Source organism: Cynocephalus volans, chromosome 12, assembly GCF_027409185.1.
Source record: "Cynocephalus volans isolate mCynVol1 chromosome 12, mCynVol1.pri, whole genome shotgun sequence".
In the NCBI taxonomy this organism is placed as follows: domain Eukaryota; kingdom Metazoa; phylum Chordata; class Mammalia; order Dermoptera; family Cynocephalidae; genus Cynocephalus; species Cynocephalus volans.
The window spans coordinates 8,806,610-8,825,276 of NC_084471.1; the positions used below are offsets into that span (position 1 = coordinate 8,806,610).

At 40.4% G+C, this 18,667-nt stretch overlaps 1 protein-coding gene across 1 annotated transcript in view; it reads right to left on the bottom strand.

Moving 5' to 3' along the window:
- Nucleotides 1-15,195, bottom strand: part of WBP2NL (WBP2 N-terminal like) — a 33,964-nt gene extending 18,769 nt beyond the window's left edge. The window contains exons 1-2 of the mRNA XM_063115615.1: nucleotides 15,134-15,195; nucleotides 240-348 (exon numbers count right to left, since the gene is read on the bottom strand). Of these exons, the coding sequence (XP_062971685.1) occupies nucleotides 240-348; nucleotides 15,134-15,195 (171 nt within the window). The remainder of the gene's footprint in view (nucleotides 1-239; nucleotides 349-15,133) is intronic.
- Between the last annotated feature and the right edge of the window lie 3,472 nt (nucleotides 15,196-18,667).

The following is an 18,667-nucleotide window of genomic DNA, read 5'->3' on the forward strand; positions in this document are numbered from 1 at the left end:
TTAGAAAAGGAGTGCAGAATTCGTCCATGAGTTGAGAGTTAGAAGAGCAAAGCCAAGGCTGCTTTGGCATTCTGGCCTAATTGAGAAACATCTCCCACTTTCTTCCATTGCTCTTCAATGTGGGAAATCTCAAAGTGCAAAAGTTTTAAAACACTTTGAAAGTCAATGTGTAACTTCTCTCCATTTTAAGAAAAACAATGTAGAGTTAATCAGCAGATCAAAGTAAAAGTAGAAATTACCCTGTATGACGTGAGAAACAATGTTCCCCTCTTTGTACCACAGAAGAGGTTGGAGCCTTCTGGTTGCTGTGGGAAGGAGAGCTCCACATCTGAACACTGCTTCAAGAGACTGCAGAAAAGGAAGGGCAGACAGCACACAATTTAGAAGTTATATAAAATGACACACATAAAGCTCTTACACAATTCCTAGCCCAGAGTAAGCACTCGATAAATGTTAGCTGTTGTTTCCACTACTACTACTACTTTAGTGAAAAAAATGAATTCAAATCATTTTAATTTCTGGCAGTTCACTCTTATTCTCCTCCCTCTTTATCACTGGATTCATTTTCTTTCTTATCAAATCTACTCCTGTTCTCAATGTTTTATTCATTAATTCTTACACTTCTTGTACAGTAAGTACAAAGCACCATGCTTATGGAAATGTTTCTTTGACTCTGGTAAAAAAGGGAAGGCATGCAGACTAACCCAGCACCCTCTGACATGTTGTTCCCTCAGCTTGTCATGTTCTGCCTTCACTCTTAACCTGGAAAATCATAATGCAAACAATATGTGACATACATCATGTAAATGACATAAAAATGTCAAAGCAATTTAGTAGAAGGAGAGATTAGTTTGTGTTGAAGTAATTCAGAATGACCTCATAGAAAGGCTGCAATGTGAGCTGATTCTTAACAGATGGGTAGTGCTTCAGTAGGCAGAGGTGAGGGCAGAGGACAATCCAGATGGGGAGCAAACAGCATTAATGGAGGTGCCAGAGCAGATAATGGAAAGTGTGATGGTTTATTTTAGGTGTCAACTTGACTGGATTAAGGAATGCCTAGAAACTTGGTAAAGCATTATTTTTGGATGTGTCTGTGAGGGTCTTTTCAGAGGAGATTAGCATGTGAGTCTGAGTGGACTAGGTGGGGAAGATCCGCCCTCAGTGTGAGCAGGCATCATCCAATCAGCTGGGGGCCCAAAGAGAACAAAAACAGAGAAAAGACAAATGTGTCAATCTATCTGACAGAGGTTGGATACACTCTTCCTCTCCTGTCACTGGACATCAGAACTCTAGGCTCCCTGATCTTTTGACTGTAGGACTTATACCAGCACTCCCCCCCAACCCCAGATTCTCAGGCCTTCAATCTTGGAATGAGAATTACATCATTGGATTTCCTGGTTCTAAGGCCTTCAGAGTTGGATGAGCAATGCTACTGGCATCCCAAGGGCTCCAGCCTGTAGATGGCCTGTCGTAAGACTTCTCAGCCTCCATCATCATGTGAGCCAATTCCCCTAATAAATCCCCTCTCATATATCTACATTATTATAAATATATTTTATATATTTTTATATGTACATTATGTATATATATATATAACAAAAAGTAGGTGCCGTGTATGCCATATATATGTAATTGGTTCTGTCTCTCTGGACAGCCCTAACACAGAAAGCAAACCACATACTTGGGAGAAGCATCACAGTGTGGCTTTATCAAAACATAGCATGGGAATAAGGTTAGAAGGAATAGTGAGACAAAGTTGGAAAGCCATGCTGGGACTAGAGCTTGAAGACATCACTTGATAGGCAAGGAGGAACTGTGAGCTTCAGATTTCTTAAGAGGGAAGTCACATGATCAAGGAGGTAGTGGTATATTAGTGACATGAGTCTGAGTTCCTAAAATAGTCCTGACGTAAGGTAATAAAAACTAGAACTAGAATAGTAGTATGCAGATAAAAAGGGAATTTTTTTAAAGCCTGTGAAAATAGAGGACATCATCAAAAATAGTGGAATAGGGAACCCCAAATGTCAGTCACACAATGAATAAACCAGAAAAACTATCCGAATCACCTTTTTTGGAACTCTACAATCTAATCAAAAGCTCACAGTAATTAGGGGAATGTTTAAACAACAACAAAAAAAATTGCTGAATCTCAGTAAGTTTTATAACATTTTAACTTAACTGGTGTCATCCCCAACTCCCCAGTTTGGCAGCAACTTTAAAGATAACAAGCTAGATCCCCAGTATAGGTACCAAGTACAGAAGGAGCAGACCAGATTAATTCTCAAAGAATTGTGGTTGTTTGTTTTGACCTGTCTGGTGGCTTCTTGAAAGACTGGCTCAAAGGGCAGGCAACTAATTTGGAACTATCCCAGAACTGATGCAGCTACCAAGGGGGCATTTGTCAAAAACATTTCGAGGTAAATGTATTAGCTGCTGCTGTCTGGGGCAAGGGATGACAGTTAGGGCAGACAACAGACAAACTGAAAAGTTAGAGGAAAGGCTGACGGAATGAGATGCTTTGAGGAATAAAGGCTTTGAAAAGCTCACAAATATTCCTGGGAATCTGGAAAACCACACATATACATGCCCAGGGCTGCGTTCATGCTCAGAAAAATTCTAACAAGGCTTCACCCCTGGCTGACAGTGAGGCTCTACAGAAGCAAGAGATGAAGGTTAAGGCAGAGTTGTAAACTGCCTGCCATGTAAAAGGTATGCTCATGCTCCAACACACACACAAAGTCCATATGCAAAGGATGGGAGATTTTTTTATTCCAGACTTAAAGGGAAATTTTTGTCAAATAACTAGCTGCCACTGAGCTAACAGAACAGACTTCTCTGGCCACACATGACAAAGAATATAGAATTTATAAAATCAGTTCAGAAAAGTCACTAAACAAATAAACAACAACTATGACAAGCAGAAACAACATACCCTGGGAAAGAGGGAGAATATAATTTCCAGAGTTGCCACATTATAAAATCCAAAGTGCCCAGTTTTCAACAACAAAAAAATCACTAGGCATGCAAAGAAACAAAAAAGTATGACCCATACACAGGAGCAAAAAAATAAAATAAAATAAAATAATAATAATAATAATAGTAATAAAAACTGTCCCTGAGGAAGCCCAGACATTGGATCTACTAAACAATGACTTTAAATGAAATATGTTAAATATGCTCAAAGATTTAAAGGAAGCCACATCTAAATAACTAAAGAAAACAGTGAGAACAACGTCTCATGAAATGGAGAATATTTATAAGGAGACAGAGATTACAAAAAGGAACCAAATAGAAATTCTGGAGTTGAAGACTATAATAACTAAAGATAAAAATTCAGTTGTTAGGGGCTCAATGGTAGATTTCAGCAGGTAAAAGAGAGAATTAGTGAATTTGAAGATAGGCCAATTGAAAATAACAATTGCTACCTGAGTCACATAAACAAAAATGAATGAAGAAAAATGAACCATCTCAGAGACCTGTGGAACACCATCAAGCATACTAAATACATATAATGGGAGTTCCAGAAGGAGAGGAGAGAGAGAGAAAGGGTAATAAAGAATAATTGAAAAAATATGACCAAACCCTTCCCAAATTTAATGAAATACATCAAAATATACATCTAAGCTCAACAAACTCCAAATAGGATAAACTCAGATCCACACTGAGACACACTATAACCAAACTGTTGAAAGCCAAACACAGAGAATCTTGAAAGCAGTAAGAGAAATTACTCATACACAAAAAATCCCCAGTAAGACTAGCAGCTGACTTCTCATCAGAAACCATGGAGACCAGGAGGCAGTGGGATAACATATTCAAAATGCTAAAAGAAGAAAAAAACAAAACCCACAACTCTCTACCAAGAACTACATATCTGGAAAAATTATTCTTCAAAAATTAAGGAGAAATTAGGACATTACCAAATAAACAAACAAACAAACAAAAAACTGGGAGAGTTCATCACTAGTAGACCTTACCTATAAGAAATGCTAAAGGTAGTCTTTCACCTGAAATAAAAAGACACTGGACAGTAAATCAAATCCACACAAAGAAATAAAGAACATTGGTAAAGATAACTACATAAGTAAATATAAAAGACAGTATTAATATATTTTTGGTTTGTAACTCTTCATTTTTGCCCATGGGATTTAAAGGACAATTGTATAAAAACAAAACAAAACAAAACAAAAGACTACACATCTATGGCAATTGGCACACAATGTATAAAGATGTAATTTGTGCCAGTAACAATATAAGGGGATCGAAGATGTAATTTGTGACATTAACAATATATAGGACCAAAGCTGTTAAATACTACTGAAATTAAGTTGGTGTGAATCTGAATTAGATTACTATAAATTAAGATGTTAAATGTAATCTGCAGAGCAACCACCAAGAAAATAAATACACATACTAAAAGAAATGAGGGAATCAAAATGGTACACTAGGAAACATCTATTAAATACAAAAGAAGGGAGTAATGAAGGAATTGAGGAAGAAAAAGATATAAAACCTATAGAAAACAAATTGTAGTATATATCTATTATTTTATTCAAAATATTTTAACATTTACTTGTACATATTTGTGGGGTACAGTGTGTTGTTTCAATACATGCATATACTCCACAATGATTCACTTAGTGTAGATAGCATAATTTTGTACCCATTAGTTAACCACTTTCCTTCCTCTCCTCCCCCACCCCACCTCTGGTAACCATTATTCTACTCTCTACTCCTATGAGAACCAACTTTTTTTTAGATTCCACATATAAGTGATATCATGCGGTTTTGTCTTTTTGTGCCTGACTTACTTAACCTGATGGTTTCCAGGTCCGTGTTGCTGCAAAAAATAGGACATCATTTTTTAAATAGCTGAGTAGTATTCCGCTGTGTATATATGCCAGTTTTTTAAATCCAGTTCATCCACTGATGGACATTTAGGTTGATTCCATCTCTCGGCACTTGTGAATAGTGCTGTGATGAACATGAGAATGCAGGTGTCTTTTTAATACATTGATTTCATTTCCTTTGCATACGTATGCAGTAGTGAGATAGCTGGGGCATAGGGTAGATCTATTTTTAGTTATCTGAGGAACCTCCACACTACTTTCCATAGTGGCTGTACCAATCTACATTCCCACCAGCAATGTAGGAGGGTTCCTTTTTCTCCGCATCCTCACCAATATTTGTCATTTTTTGTCTTGTTGATAATGGCCATTCTAACTGGAGTGAGATGGTGTCTCATTGTGGTTTTAATTTGCATTTCCTGATGATTAGTGATGTTGAGCATTATTCATGTGCCTGCTGGCCATTTGTATGTCTTCTTTTGAGAAATATCTGTTCAGGTCCTTTGCCTATTTTTCAATTGTGTTATTATTTATTTATTTATTGCTGTTGAGTTGTTTTAGTTCCTTATAAATTCTGGATATTAGCCCCTTGTCTGATGTGTGGTTAGCAAACACTTTCTCCCATTTGGTAGGTTTCTCTTCACTTTGTTGACAGTGTCTCTTGCTGTGCAGAAGCTTTTTAGTTTGATGTAGTTCCATTTATGTATTTTTGCTTTAGTTACCTTTGCCTTTATAGTCTTGCTCAAAAAAGCACTACCCATTCCCACCTCCTGTAGCATTTCCCATTTTCTTCTAGTAGTTTCATAGTTTCAGGTCTTAAATTTAGGTGTTTAATCCATTTTAAGTTGATTTTTGTGTACAGTGAGAGGTAGAGGTCTAGTTTCAATCTTCTGCATGTGGATATCCAGTTTTCCCAGAACCATTTGTGGAAGAGGCTATCCTTTCTAAACTGTGTATTTTTGGTACCTGTGTCAAAAATCATTTGGCTGTAAGTACATAGATTTATTTCAAGGCAATCTATTCTACTCCATTGGTCAATTTTTCTGTTTTCATGCCAGTACCGTGCTGTTTTGGTTACTATAGCTTTATAGTATATTTTGAAGTCAGGAAGTGTAATGCCTCCAACTTTGTTCTTTTTGTTCAAGATCACTTTTGCTATATGAGATCTTTTGTGGATCCATACAAATTTTAAGAACATTTTCTCTATTTCTGTGAAGAATATCATTGGTATTCTGATAGGGATTGCATTGAATGTGTAGATTGCTTTGTGTTACATGGACATTTTGATGATGTTAATTCTTCTGACTCATGAACATGGGATATCTTTCCATTTATTTGTGTCCTCTTCAATTTTTTTCACCAATGTTTTATAGTTTTCATTGTAGAGGTCTTTCACCTCCTTTAAGTTTACTCCTAGTTATTTCATTTTTTTCATAGCTGTTGTGAATGGGATTACTTTCTTGATTTCTTCTTCAGCCACTTCATTGTTGGTGTAGAAAAGGCCATTTGATTTTTGTGTGTTGATTTTGTATCCTGCCACTTTACTGAATTCATTTATTAGTTCTAGTAATTGTTTGGTGAAGTTTTTAGGGTTTTCTACATATAGGATCATGTCATCTGCAAATAGGGATAGTTTGACTTCCTCTTTTCCTATTTGAATGGTCTTTATTGCATTCTTTTGCCTTATTACACAGGCTAGAACTTCTAGTACTATATTGAAAGAGTGGGGAAAGTGGGCATCCTCGTCTTGTTCCAGATCTTAGAGTAAAAGCCCCCAATTTTTGTCCATTCAGTATGATATTAGCTGTGGGTTTGTCATATATGTCCTATATGGCCTTTATTGAGTTTAGGTATATTCCTTCCATACCTAATTTGTTCGGTGTTTTTATCATGAAGCAGTGTTGGATTTTATCAAATGCTTTTTCTATATCTATTGAAATGATCATATGGATTTTTTCATTCATTCTGTTGATGTGCTGAATCCTACTTGATCATGGTGTTTGATCTTTTTAATGTGTTGCTGGATTCTGTTTGATACAATTTTGTTGAGGATCTTCACAACTGTATTCATTAGGGATATTGATCTGTAGGTTTTTTTGTTGTATCTTTGCCCAGTTTGGGTATGAGGGTTGTGCTGGCCTCGTAGAATGAGTTTGGAAGTATTCCTTCCTCTTCAATTTTTTGGAAGAGTTAAAGAAGAATTAGTATTAATTAATTAATTATTTATTTATTTATTTGTTTGTTTGTTTGTTTTTTAAAAGATGACCAGTAAGGGGGTCTTAACCCTTGACTTGGTGTTGTCAGCACCACACTCTCCCAAGTGAGCCACGGCCAGCCCAGTATTAATTATTCTTTAAATGTTTGGTAGACTTTGGCAGTGAAGCCATCTGGTCCTGGGGTTTTCTTTGTTGAAAGACTTTTTATTACTGCTTATATCTCATTACTCGTTAGTGTCTGTTTAGTTTTTCTAGTTCTTCAGGATTCAACTTAGGTAAGTTGTACGTGTCCAGGAATTTATCCATTTCTTCTAGGTTTTCCAGTTTGAATTTGATTGGCAACCTCTCAGTTTCCTGTACCTGGATGCTGTCATCTTTCTCCATCCTTGGTAAATTTTCGGCCACTTATTTTATTGAATATGCTTCCTATATCTCTTCCTTTTCCTCTCTTTTGGGCATGACTGTTGGGGCTTTGAGGCCACACACCTCCTCCCGGGGCAGAGAACTAGCCACGACCCCCCACCCCACATACGCGTATGTAATCTGTTGAAAACATTCACCTGGACAAGAGAGATAAAGATGGCACCTGATGGAAGCCACGGGGAGTGGCCAAGGAAAGACATAGTTTAAAATTATTGGATAAAAGATATTTCCGCGCTTGTGCTCACCACGTGATTGCAATAGCAGAGCATTAGAGCAAGATGCATGTTCACATGACCTTTAAGATGATAGGTTTACGTTAGGAAATCCCCTTGCCATATGCTTATAAAAGCAGGTGCTTGTGTGGAAATAAACGGAACTGCTTGACAGAACCCCTGCCGCATCTGAGTGCCTCTCTGTGGGGCTGAATAGGCGGGCAGCATACTCACCTTCCTCCCAGGCTCTCCTGGCCACTAGGGTGGCAGGAGTAATCCTACCAGTTCCCTCTCTTGCTCATCCCATGGCGGGGGGATAAAAGGGGCTACTGGGAGGTTCGGGGCCCACCACCCCTGAGCCCCCGCATATGACAATTATGCCAAAGTTATTTTGCTTGAGAAAGTCCCATATTTGCTGTATTTCTGTTTCATTTTTTCTATCCTTTTTTCTTTTTGCTCCTCTGATTAATTTCATGTGTTTTGTCTTCAAGCTTACTGATTCTTTCCTCTGTTTGATTAAGTCTGCTTCTGGAGCTTTCTATCAAGTTTTTCAATTGAGATAATGTATTTGTTATTTCCAGAATTTGGATTTTTTAGTTGATTCTATTCCTTTGTCAGTTTCCCATTCCTTTCCTGAATTGCTTTCCAGATACCATTTAATCTTCTATCTGTATTTTCTTGTGACTCCTGAATATCATTAAGAGGGTAATTCTGAATTCTCTGTCAGACATTTCATAAATCTGCTGTACCTCTACATCCATTGCTGGTGCTTTGTTCCATTTGGTGGTGATATATTTCTCCATTCTTTCTCAATTTTTGTGTCTTTATGTTAATATCTAGGCATCTGAGGAGACTGCTATTTGCCGGTAATTCTCTGGGGAAAGCTTTTTATGCAGATTGTTAATCACTTCCAGTTCTGGACTGTGTTGAAATTCCAGTCTGGGAGGTAGTCTTTCCTGCAGATTGAGACCCCTGCAGTTCTACTACCTTGACCAATTTCCACTGAGACCAGCTTCCCAGGCTGCGCCCAGTGTTCCTTGGTGGGCCAGCCTTTCTCCTGCACTCCAATAGCTTCCCAAGGGACATACCATGTACTTGTCCCTTGTAATAACTCACCAGTCTCTGGTGGCTCTTTTCTCCAGGTGGTGTGGCCGCTTGCTCCTGGGCAGACCAGTGGAATCCTGACAGTGGTCTTTATGGACTCTAGGCTGGTATTGTGTGCTCTGAAGCCCTCCTGTCCCCTGCAGACTCCAAACAGGTTTACACAAAGGGTGCTGCTGTAGCTTTTTCTAGCTTCCAGCCCTGTGTAACAGCTAGTCCCTGCCTCCATACCAGGCTGGCTCAGAACAATAGGTGCTGTCCCTACACCCTATCACTGTTGCCTGTCATGGCTCCACAGGTCTCTCCTCCTCTTCCCCCAGCCCCAGTGGTTCCATGTTGGCAGTCTTTGCTTTTTAATAGTTGCAAATTGGTTACTTATGGGAAGGTGAGATGCTAGGTATCTATTCTGCCATCTTGATGATGTCACTCTCCTTTTTTCTTTAAGAATGATCCCACTACATACTGTTTACGAGAATCAATTTAGATCCAAAAACACAAACAGATTGAAAGTGAAATTATGGAAAAATGTGTTCCATTAAACAGTAACCAAAAAGAGCTGAAGTGATTACACTAATATCAGACAAAATGACTTTAAGAGAACAACTATTACAAGAGACATAGAAGAACATTATATAATGATAAAATGATCATCTACCAAAAAGATAGAACAATTATAAACATGCATGGACCTGGCAAAATGGCCCTAAAATATTTGAAGAAAAAGGTGACAGAATTGAAATGATAAGTAGACAGTTCAACAATAATGGCAGGAGACTCCATACCCCACTTTCAATAATGAATAGAACAACCAGACAGAAGATCAATAAGGAAACAGAGAAATCAGACAACACTACAGATCAATTGGACCTAACATATATATACAGAGAACACTCCCCCCAACAACAGCAAAATATACATTTTTCTTGAGTGCATATGAAACATTCTCCACCATAGACCATGTTAAGCCATAAAAAAATTATTAATAAATTCAAGAAAACTAAAATCATATAAAATATATTTTCTGATCATAATGGAACGAAACTAGAAATGAACAACACAAGAAAAACTGCCACAAATATGTGGAAATTAAACAATGCAGTTTTAAATAACCAATGGGTCAAAGAAGAAGTCATGAGGGAAATTAGAAAATGCTTTGAGACTAATGAAAACAGAAACTACCCAAATTTAAGGGATGCTGCAAATGCAGTGTTAAGAGGGAATTTTATAGCTGTCAATGTGTACATTATAAATAAAGAGGGGCTGGCCAGTTAGCTGAGTTGGTTAGAGTACAGTGTTATAACATGAAGGTCAAGGGTTTGGATCCCCATACTGGTCAGCTGTCAAAAAATAAAGACATACATAAATATAAAAATAAAAAAATAAAAATGAAGAGCTCAAATCAACAACATAACTTTACACCTCAAGACACTAAAGAAGAACAAACTAAACCCAAAGCTAGCAGAAGAAAGAAAATCATAAAGGTTAGAGCAAAGATAAATTAAGGAGAGATTAAAAAAAAAAAAAAAAAAAGAAGGAAAGAAAAAAAAATCAATGAAACTAAGAATTGTGGGTTTTTTAAAAAGATAAACAAACTCTTTGCTATTAACTAAAAAAAGAAATAGAGAAGACACAACTATCTAAAATCAGAAGTGAAAGAAGGGACATTAAAACTGATGCCACAGAGATACAAAGGATTGTAAGAGAATGGGTTTGGGCCATAATTCTGAAAGACACAATCATGAATGCCATAATCCTGAATGTTGAAATCCCCAAATATCAAAATCCCTAAAGTCTTAAATCCCAAAAGTCACAATTCCAAAAGATCAAAATCCCAAAAATATGATTCTGGAAAAAATAATTTTAAAAATCCTTTAAAGACATTGATTTACATTTTTAAAAAGGAATTCATTTGAGAAACATATAAAAACATAACAGAACACTTCATAGGCCACTTTACACAACAAAATGGGCAATACTAACATATGTATTTTTGCAAGCATAAACACTCAGATATACTAGCAATAGTCACATGGGTATAAGTTATGTGCAGATGAACTGTATTCATAAAGAAATAGGTCAAAAAGCAAAATGTAAAAACACATATCACTACGGTTGGTAATTGTGTGTACCCAGCTTTATAATTGTAGTCATCTGAAATACCATGATGGACAACCTAAGTCTTTTGACAAGATCAATCAAAAATCATGATGGGTCACCACTGTATACGCAGTCACCTAAAAAGCCAAGATCTTGAGAAATTTTATCTTTCACAAATATAGATGTACAAAAAGGACATTTCTTCATTTATTGAGGAAGTTTCAACGTTTTTATGTAAATGCAGAATGCTTACACACAAAGTCAATGTTGTGATAATGCACTTTCAAGAGGTCAAATTTGAAAAAAATGCATAAAACGAATTAGAAGTCTGTAAAAGTCTTTACACATTTATACCTCTAGTATTGTAAATGATGTGAAGATAAAATACATAGCACAGTGAATTGTAAAAAATAATGCTGACAATTTAAAATAGTTTGAGGGGACTAAAAAAACCTTAAAAGAAAATTCGACATATAAAAAAGTATATTACAGGGATAGATTGTGATGATACACAAATGGATAATAAGCTATAAAAAGATCCTCAACATCACTAATAATCAGAGAAATGAAATCAAAACCACATCGAGATATTACTTCATACCCATTAGATTTACTATTACTAAAAACAAAACTAAACAACAACAACAAAAACCCCAGAAAACAACAAGTGTTGGTGAGTATGTGGAGAAACTGGAACCCTGGTGCACTCTTGAAACTGCTATGGAAAAAAGCATGAGGTGCCTCAAGAAAATTAAAAATAGAACAGCAATCCCACGTCTGGGTATATATCCAAAAAATTGAAAGCAGAGTCTCAAAGAGATATTTGCACACGTATGTTCATAGCAGCACTATTAACAATAATCAAGATGTGGAAGCAACCTAAATGGCCATCAGTGGATGAATGGATAAAGAAAACTGTGGTATACACATACAGTGGAACATTATTCAGCCATAAAAGGAAGAATATCCTATCACATGCTATAACATGGATGAACCCTGAGGACATTACACTGAGTTAAATAAACCAGTCACAAGAAGACAAATACTGTATGACTCCACTTATATGAGGTATTTAAAGTAGCCAAATTCATAGAAAGAGAAAGCAGCATGGTTGTTACCAAGGGCTGGGGGGGGGAGGATAAAAAGGGAGTCATTTAATGGATACAGAGTTGTTGGGAAGGGTATGGAGAAATGTGCGCTTGAATACTGAGAGGAATGTAAATTGATATAATTCTGTAGGGCAATTTTGCAATAAATATATTTTAATGTATATTTATATTTTTAAAATATATGTATAAATGGAAAACTGACACAAGGAGAAGTAATTTTCTCAAAATCATATGGCCAGGTGCATGTGAGAGAGCTTGGATTTGAAAGTGAACTTAGATACTATGAATAACTCCTCTACTCCAGCTGTCCCTCAGAAAAGAAAAGAATGTTTCCCCACTTCCCTCTCACCAAAGAAGGCCCTGTCAGTGCTTTGGCTTCCTATCTAGGAACTACCTTAAAGAAATACCTTGGAAAGATGAAGACTGGCACTATTTTGATTTCTCCTGTCTAGTCACAATAACCACTTGAGAAATTCATCACATCTTGGCTTTGTTTTGTAGATCTTTTTCTGATCGTAGTTGAGAAGTGAATGTATGGGACAGACTCTACTGCAAAAAGGGAAAACATTGAGTTGTTTTATTTTGTCCAGTGTTTAAAACTTGTTCAAATAATAACATATGAGTCACTGTAGAAAAATTAGGGGAAATTTTTGTTACCCCAAATTCCAGCATCCATTATGTATCCTTCTGCACTTTTCCCTATGGAAATACACCTTTCCTCCAACTGCTCTGTAACTTGTTTTCCTCACTTACCATTATATTGAGAATGCTTTTGAGAGAGTGGAAAAAACACACAAAGTATTCAGTTTTTTGCACTATACTCTCATAACACGCTTCTGACATCAGATGTGTGGGTTTTTTCCCACACATCAAGCAAGCAATTCTGCAGCAAAAACCAGCCGGTGTCCTCCAATTCAACTCCCATTCTATCTACCTGGAGATAGTGCCAGATTCCACAGTGGGTCTCAGTCCCACAAGACTAAACCCCACTTCCCACTTCTGATGCCAATCACAAGCCACAGGTCGTTTTACCAGGGCTTCTGATCAACTAGCTATAAACTGGGGTTCCCACAACTCCCTCCTTGAGTTCGATTAGTTTCCTTCAACAGCTCACAGAACTCAGGGAAACGTACTTATGTTTACCAGTTTATTATAAAGGATACAGATGAAGAGACAAATAGGGCACAGGGAAAGGCCTGTGGAGCTTCCACGCCTTCCCTGGTTGCACCACCCTCCAAGAACCGCCACACGTTCAACTATCTGGAAGCATTCCAAACCGTGTCCTTTCAGGTTTTTATGGAGGCTTCATTACACAGGCATGAGTAACTAAATGATAATCACGGTAATGAATAACTAAATTGGCCATTGGTCATCAGCTTAACCTTCAACCTCTCTTTCCTCCCCAAAGTTGGGGGTGAGACTGCCTTGGTCTTTCTGGCAACCAGGTGACCAGTCCCCATCCTGAAGCTACCTAGGGGCAGCCAGCCATCAGTCAACTCATTAGGATATGAAAAGATACCACTTTGGAGATTCTAAGAATTTTAGGAGTTGTATACAGGAAACGGGATGAAGACCAAATACATATTTTTTCACAATATCACAGCTTTCCAGTGTCAATATCTACATCATTAATTTCAATGGCTGGTACTCCAGTGTGTATAAATCTTTGCTCAAACCCCAATCTGAGGTATTTGGGGGTTTGGGGGGCATTACTATAAACATTCCTGCAGTAAACATTTTTGAAAACATATCTTTGCCCACCTTTCATATATATCTTTGGGATATATTCCTAAAAAGGGAATTGTGGTGAGGTGAAAGCAGAGAAACATTTCTTTTTTGAGGGACGGGCTGGAGTAGAGGAGTTAATCACAGTACTTAAGTTCAAATCCAAACCCAAGATCTCTCTCTCACATGCAACTGGCCATATGATTTCGAGAAAAATACTTCTCTTTGTGTTTGTTTTCCCACCTGTGAAATAAGGGAAATAGTGCCGATCCTAATTGTACGTAAAGTGGTTACAAGTATAAAGATTTAACAACAGTGCTAGCCATATTTAAATGTTCATTAAATGCTATTATTAAGTATTCAAGAACACAGAATGGACCCCAAAAAGATAATTTAAAAAACTATAAAATCAGTGTATGTTGTAGTTAATTTTTAAAAACCCTGCTTCCAACACACAAACAGCAAAGCAGACAGACACACACGTAGCCCGAGTGAGAAGACACCCAAACAACCAGATTAGAAATGGCTTCACAGCACAGAATGACAAGCACACAAGTCAAAGTGTCCCGGTCAGTGCGCACGGAGACATCGCGGTCAGAGGGGCGACCAATCATCTACCACCAAATTGAACAAAACAGCAAAAGGAGCAAGTGAGGACGTACAACTTCGACTGCCCGTCTAAATCTGTCACGAAAGCGTTCTGGGGGAAGAAAGCATAGAAAAACGATCTGGACATGAGCATGTTGTACTGTCTTCTTGGATCGTCCTGACAAATGCATTCGAATGAGTTCGCTGTGCTCAGTCCCCCTTGAGCACAGTATTCTGTTTGAGTGAGAGTCTCCCTGCCAGGTGGGAGAAAAGAAAAACGAGGGCAAATCAGAGCACAGAGGAGTCCAATTCAGAAAAGCACAGCTGGGGAGACCAAGAACAACCGTGGAAAACGGGGAGGGAAGAAGGGGCGCGAGGTGGAGTCGATGCCTTAGGGCACGAGTCTGCCTCGGAGGCAAAGATGGACGCCCCCACGGAGCCTGACCGAGGTAGGAGCTGAGGGCGAGCGGCCAGCACCGGAGGGCGCAGAGCGACCGGCGCGAGCCCCGCAGCGCCATGCGAGGCCCAGAGAGCACCATTCTTCCACGGCATCTCCACTTTCGGCCCCGCTCTTTTCAAAAAAGTAAGAGCAGTTATCTCCCTGGTAGGCAAGAAGGGAAAAAAGGAAACTTCCAAAGTTCCAAGGGCCAAGGAGAGGCCCCTGACAGTTCGGGGCCTTCCGGAAGGATCCACACTCCACCTCCTCATCGCGCGCCAGAAAAAGGCGGGAACGTCCCTGATTTGCTGAGAGCTCGAGAGCCCTCATTCGCCTCTTCCCTCTCCTGACAACACAACCCAGGCTTCCCCTCAGGCACCTTTCACCGTAAGGGATGGAGGCCCCGCGGCGGTCCTCGGTGTGGCTCTGATTCACCGCCATCTTGCTCCGCCCCCCTCCCGCCGCCCGGCGGATGGGAAGAGGCGGGGCCTGCGCCAAGCAGTGGGGCGGCGCTCTGGAGGAGAGGGAGGAGATTATGGCGCAAGGAAGACGAGTGAGTAGACGAGGCAGCTGGTCACGTGAGGGGGCGTGGCCGTGGCCCGACGGAGGCAGGGTTGAGACACGCCCCTGACGGGAAAGCGGGGCAGGTCCAGGGAGGTGGCTCCGACCCCGGAGCTCGGAGGGCTGAGCGACGGCAGAGTGGCCTTGGCTACCGCACCTACCCTCTTGCCCCTGCGGTGGCGCCCCAGCGGGTCTGGCTGCCTGCGGGTCTGGACTTGGGTTGACCCTGTCAGGACTCAAAGTTAAAAGCAGCCATCACCAGAACCCCTGCCAGGATGTCCCTGTGCACTCTCCTGACCGGTCAGGAAGTTGCTGCCTTTCGGAATAAACGTTCAGAAAGAGTCCTCGCCTCTCGGAAAGGCCAACGGGACTTGATTCCACCGGAGAAGGCCTAGAACCGGAGCCGATCGTCTTGTGAGGTGGCGTCCGGGAAAGGGCGGGTGAGCTGGGTCAGGAAGTCGAAGGTGAGTTTCCACCGAGCGAGTCCGCGGCCTCCGTCTTCTAAAGGGTGACTGACTGTGAGGATCCGGTGGGACGCGTTATACCAGAACTGCTTTGACGACTAGAATGTTGAACAGTCTTACTTCCTTTACACTTCACAAATAGCACCAGAGGTCTTCAAACAAAGGGAAATACTTCCGCATTTCATCGAATTCATGATGCAGTCACGTACCAGATGCACCGTTTTTGAATGTATCACTGAGAAAAAAAGTTGCCAAGTAAACCGACATGCCATCAATGGTAAGATGTATCCTTGATAGAATTTGGATATATTGTCCACCTCCCTCCCCCAAGCTCATCCCAAAATCTGATCCCCAATGTGGCAGTGTTGGGAACTGTTTGGGCCATAGGGGCGGATCCCCTCATGAATGGATTAATGCCCTGGAAAGGGGCGGCTAGTGAGTGAAATATCGCTCTATTAGTTCACTCTAGAGCTGGTTGTTTAAAGGAGGCTGGCACCTCCCTTCTCTCTTGCTTCCTGTCACCATGTGATCTGCACATGCCAGCTGTCCGCAGCTTTCCACCATGAGTAGAAGCAGGCCCACACCAGATGCAGCTGTCCCAGATTCATGAGCGAAATAAACCTCTTTTCTTTATAAATTACTCAGTCTGAGGTATTGTTATAAGCAACACAAAAGCAGACTAATAAGATCCTGATTTCAGAAAATTTTTTTAAAGTACAAGACTTTCGAGAACAAATGAAATACAGTAGGAACGGTGTGAACTCGTGGAACAAGCATTGAGATCTAGCCCCTATCCTGCGCTGGTAATTAAGTGCAGCCTTGGGCAAGATGATTGTGTGCTCAGGACTTCAGTTTCCATATCTGCATGAAGGCACTGGACTAGAAGAGCTCTTAGGTTTCTTTTACTTGTGATATTTTATGTTCACCAAACTGCTTTGTCACTCAAATCTCACTTCTCTCCATCTCAGTGTCATGTGCCACTCTAGTTCCCGCCCTCATCATTTTACTTAAATGACTCCAAAAGCCTCCTGACTCATCTTTCTCCAACTTTGACCCCTCCAAACCGCTTCCCATCATTCATCTATACCTTGCACTCACGCTACAGAATGTTGAGGCCCCCAACATAATCACATACAGTTGCCACATTTGAACCAGAGAAATAATATACAGGCGAGAGTTGTGATAGTTGCTGGTTACAAAAGAGAGTGTGTACCTCAAGGACAGGAAGGATTAGTTTAAGTTCAAGTGCTTAATTAAAGGTATTCACTATAAAATAGGCAAGTCACTAGGTGAAATGGGTTCACTTCTTGCATAGACTTGGTTCTTATGCCTTTGGGGAAAAGGAGGCCGAAAGCTAAGAAACTGAGTGAAAATAAACATTGTTTTTACTGAGGGAGACAGGCTATGCAAAGAACAGCATCCCTGGAGGTCAGGTGTGATAGCTCCATCACTCATTTGGGATACAAAAACCCCAGGAAATAACTAGTGGGTCCGACCTCATGTCAACTGAAGATGAACTGACTTCACAAAGTCATCTCTAATATCTGTGACTTCTTTTTGCCAAGATGGTCCCCGTCTCACCCTCCACACGTGGGTGAGATGATGTAACAGCTGATTTGGCCAAGGAGCGAGCAGCATAAATAAGACACAGGCCAGGCAATTATTGTTCAAACAGCAATGTTTAGTTGTACAACACATAGTCTAGCAACATTTACACAGTTTTTTTGTTGGCTTGTTTTCAATTGGGAAATTTAACCTTAATGTCACCATAAGGTTGGCTGCGACTGGTAACATTTAAGAAATGGGTCGTTCTTGCATCCCCTAGGCTTGGGCCTCTTGTTCCATCGGGACTTGGTTCTAGATGAATGGCCCACAAGTCACCAGCATTTCAGCAAGTTGTGTCCAGGTGGAAATGGCAGGCGGGGGTGGGGTGAGCAAGGGATTCTATAACGACAACAGTGTGTGGGGCAGTGGCAGCCGACATTCGCAAACATTCATGCATCTGATGGGGGGCTATGCCCTCCACTGGGTATTTTCCATTAGCCTACAGCGACCACCTGTGGCCAGGCTAATTCATTACTCACATTAATGGGGTTGGGTGGTGGGGACTCGGGGGTAGGAGTAGTCGGGGTAGGTGGGAAGAGATCCCTTTTATTGCTAAGTGGACAAAAGGTGTTTTTCTTCCTAGAGTGTACATCTTGTGGGTTTCTGGGGTTTTGTGTGTGTGTGTTTCGTTCTTAAGTTTTGGAGATAAGGAAGTCAACTCTAAGAATGTCTCTTTGGGAAAACCACTCTTCCTAAGTGGCTGCCTTTATGGGGTAGGGAGGGCATGTAACCACACTCTGGGCCAGCTACAAGTGGTAATTTTTTAAAAACTGATCCTAGCCCTAGCTCCCCCACATCTGTAGTGACCCACCCTTATAAATACCTTTCAGCAATAAAGGAGACACCCTTGTCCCACACTGGGGCTCACACAGCTGACCTCAATGAATCTAGCAAGCAGAAAAGTTGTTTTCTTGACCCTTTAAGGAAGCCAAGAGTAGCTCATGCACATGAATGGGTAGGGGGCAATGCCATTGCCCTTGGAGATGGTTACAAGTAGCTGGTATGGGTTTGCAAGGGCAGAAGGAGCTCTTGGTGAGTTCTTTCACCCTACAGATGGGCTGGGACCGGCTGACAGAGACGATGCGGTAGGGCAGTGCTGGCGAGAACTCCATTCCACCGGGAGGAGAGGAGTGATTTGGGTGAATGGAGGAAGCAACTGTCCTAAAGAGGCAGCTGGCCCCTCCCACCTGCTGAGGGGCTGTGGTGGCAGGCTGGACAAGCACAGGACTAAGAAGGGCTCGGCCCTGCGGCAATAACAGCTGAGAGGAATGGAGGGAAAAGCA